General features: G+C 34.9%; 1 protein-coding gene across 1 annotated transcript; it reads left to right on the forward strand.

Moving 5' to 3' along the window:
* Positions 1–369: 369 nt before the first annotated feature.
* LOC132609197 (uncharacterized) lies at positions 370–1,351 on the forward strand. Its single transcript, XM_060323070.1, has 3 exons — positions 370–496; positions 622–662; positions 911–1,351. The coding sequence occupies exons 1-3, from the start codon at positions 370–372 to the stop codon at positions 1,349–1,351; spliced, it is 609 nt and encodes a 202-aa protein (XP_060179053.1).
* The last annotated feature ends 1,843 nt before the right edge of the window (positions 1,352–3,194 follow it).

The raw sequence follows: 3,194 nt of genomic DNA on the forward strand, positions 1-3,194 counted from the left end.
GATTCAGAAAATGGCAGGTCTTGGACATGGTTCTTTGAGCGATTCAGGGAAGCATGGTGTAAGAGAGAACATGTGTATTGTTTCTAATAGACATGAAAGCATAAACAAAGTTGTTTCTAGAATTTACCCGAATGTGCCACGTTATGCATGCATATGGCATATTTGGGGTAACGTATGTAAGAGATACAAGAAGAGTCATGATGTGTTGCGTCCGGTGTTTTATGCAATGGCAAAGGCATACATGAAGGAAGAATTTGATGAGCTTACGGGGAAGGTTGAGAAGGCAGATTTTTGGGTGGCAGAGTATTTGGAATTAGCTGGAAGATAAAAGTGGCTAGAGTGTGTGCAACTGTTAACCGAGGATGGAAAATGACTTCGAACATAGCAGAGTGTATTAATCGTCACCTTGTAGCGGCAAGAGAGCTGCCTATATTTGATTTTCTAGAAGAAGTGAGGAAGATGTTTGGAAGATGGAATTATAATAACCGGAGAAACGGTACATACACGTTCACAACACTCGGTAAAAAGTTACAGGAGATGTTATCAATAAATGAGTATTATGTTTACGTATGACGGTATGTTTCATTTCAATTTGCTTAAGTATGTTCTACTGAGATTCAGATATATTAGTTGTATTTGAAGTATTTAGCATATGCAGTCAGGTCTCTGTCAAATAATAACATGTATTTGAAAATATTTGATTGTATTTAGCATAAGCAGTATGTATGTATGTTTCAAATACTTACATGTATTTAGTATGTGTGACTAGATTTATCAAATACAGTTAGTCCACTATGAATAGAATTAGCGGTATGTTTATGACTATAATGGTTTTATCTTATATACATGAACTTATATGTATTTGACTATAAGTAATATATCTTTTTTGTATTTGATTGATCTCGTGTAGGTCGAACCATCAACCAAATACTTATACACAGTATATGTTGAAGGAAGGCGTTTCATCGTTAACTTGGACAACAAAACTTGCAGTTGTTGGATGTTTCAAATAGACGAAATTCCATGCCCATATGCATGGGCTGTCATTAAGAAGAAAAATCTAACAGCTGATGATTACTGTTCAGAATTGTTCAAACCGCACACCGTGGTGAATACATATGATGTAGTCGTGGATCCTCTCCCTGATGAGCGGGAATGGAAGGTTCCCACATACTTATCAGAGGATGTGGTTTTGCTACCAAGATACAAGAGACCTCCTGGTAGTCCGAAGAAAAAGCGTGATAAACCGTTAGTTGAATTGCTTCTTGGGAAAAAAAGACATGCTTGCAGTACATGTGGACAGACTGGACACAATAGACATTCTTGTAGTAATGCTCCCAGAAGGAAGTAATTGTTTTTTGTTTGTAGCCGTTTAGATTTGTTAGACTAAATACGTTGTTGGCTTGCATTATTTGAATAAAGGGAAATCTGTTTGAATACTACTTGTGAGATATCTTCATTTGGAATTGTATTGTATAGTTATCTTTTAATTTGTTCACAAATGAATATAAAAAAGGATGATTAGTTCTTTCAAAAAAGTAGTCACTAATATAAAAAAGTGTATTTCAAAACTTCAAAAACAATGTTTAATAAATAACTTCAAAAACAATACATAAACTTGTTTATTATTCAATCCAACATATAGAAAATACATGTAATTGAATGTATCTGGCTGTGTCATCTTATTAAATTGCAACTGTATTTGATATATTAGAATGTTTCTGAATATGGCACATTTAAATACATAGAGCCCCACTTGTTCAGGAGTTAACTACGCGTACATCCAAATACATGTTCTTTTTGATGTATTTGAATGTAGCTGACTGTGCCACGTCCAAAATATAGCCAGTTATACACGTTCATCTAAATTCGAAAAACAAAACACACAACATTGATAATTAGACTAAGCTAAATGTTCCAATTAAAACTTTAGGAGATTGATAAGACAATCATAATTTGTTTTCTTATGCTAACTAAATCTAAAATATTTGCTATAAAAATAGCCATAGTCTGAAATTAAAATTAAATATTACTACATCACTCCTAAGTAACATCAATTGTGTCAACCTTGTCATAATCTACTGCTGGCCTAACTGGTTTTGGTGGCGCATCAATGTCGGTCATAGCATGTTCATCGATCTTCCGTGCAGCGTAGTCCCAAAGAAGTGCACCGTATCTAATGCGGAGCATCTTTGCATCTATTTGTGCTGGAATACCTTCACCAATCACCAGAGCTAAGATATTCAGCGAACGCTGCTACGTACACACCACAATCCCTACAAAAAATATGATAGAATTATTAGAATGAATAACGTTTATGAAAAATTGCAATACAATAAAAATACGTACACGCTGGTAGTGTCTTGTTGCGACAGATTTTCTACATACTCCACTTGAATGTTCTCATTCTGTGACATGTCCATATATGCTGGGTGTTTCATCCAATTGATGCTAGTTTTTTGAGTGTAGAATCCACTGATGTGTAGATAATGTGGTAGGAGGGCAGCAAGCTTTTGAATTTCCCTTCTAACAATTGCATTGTGGCCTGCGCCACCTCGGTATGAGTTGTACATATAAAGTCGCCTGTCATACCGAAAAGAAAATACATAAATACATAATTCATTAAACAGTTGAATCTGAAAAAAACTTAACTTAGAGAATACAGATACATAAAATACCTGTCATTGAATGAGAGTACAACCAAAATCTAATGATTATCCTCTTTGATGTTGACAGGTACAAAACTATTGTCAACTGGATGCCACAGGACATTTGCATGCAACCGGTGACCCTTAACATATTGACATATGTCGTCTTCTTCGTTGGCTACTTTGGGTCCAGTTTCCGGGTTGTTATATGCAAGATACGTTTGATCAACCTTTTGCATGAAGAGACAGTCAACTGTTGTGTATTTGAAAGTGCTCTTTGTGTCATACTTACCCTTCTTTCGCAAGTAGTAGAAAATCACGTCAATGTGCTGAAAATCGAAACACACAAACAGTAAGAACATCAAACATAATCTTAAAAATTGGAAAAGTGTATTTGATGTATCTATATCTTTATTGAACCTCATCATTCCATAGCTAGCCACTCATTGAAAACTGGTAGAACCAATTTTTATTTCCTACTACTATGATGCCAAAATTATAAGTATAATCTGCATCATTCTCAAAAGCTGCCATCTTCTTTCTGTA

The sequence above is a fragment of the Lycium barbarum genome, chromosome 1 (assembly GCF_019175385.1).
Source record: "Lycium barbarum isolate Lr01 chromosome 1, ASM1917538v2, whole genome shotgun sequence".
Lineage (NCBI taxonomy): Eukaryota > Viridiplantae > Streptophyta > Magnoliopsida > Solanales > Solanaceae > Lycium > Lycium barbarum.

Bases quoted from the DNA above. Each gene is read 5' to 3' on its own strand.
- LOC132609197 (XM_060323070.1), top strand. From the start codon at position 370: ATGACTTCGAACATAGCAGAGTGTATTAATCGTCACCTTGTAGCGGCA. The intron at 497-621 runs GTACATACACGT...ACTGAGATTCAG, and splicing joins TTATAATAACCGGAGAAACG to ATATATTAGTTGTATTTGAA. The intron at 663-910 runs GTCTCTGTCAAA...GATCTCGTGTAG, and splicing joins TATTTAGCATATGCAGTCAG to GTCGAACCATCAACCAAATA.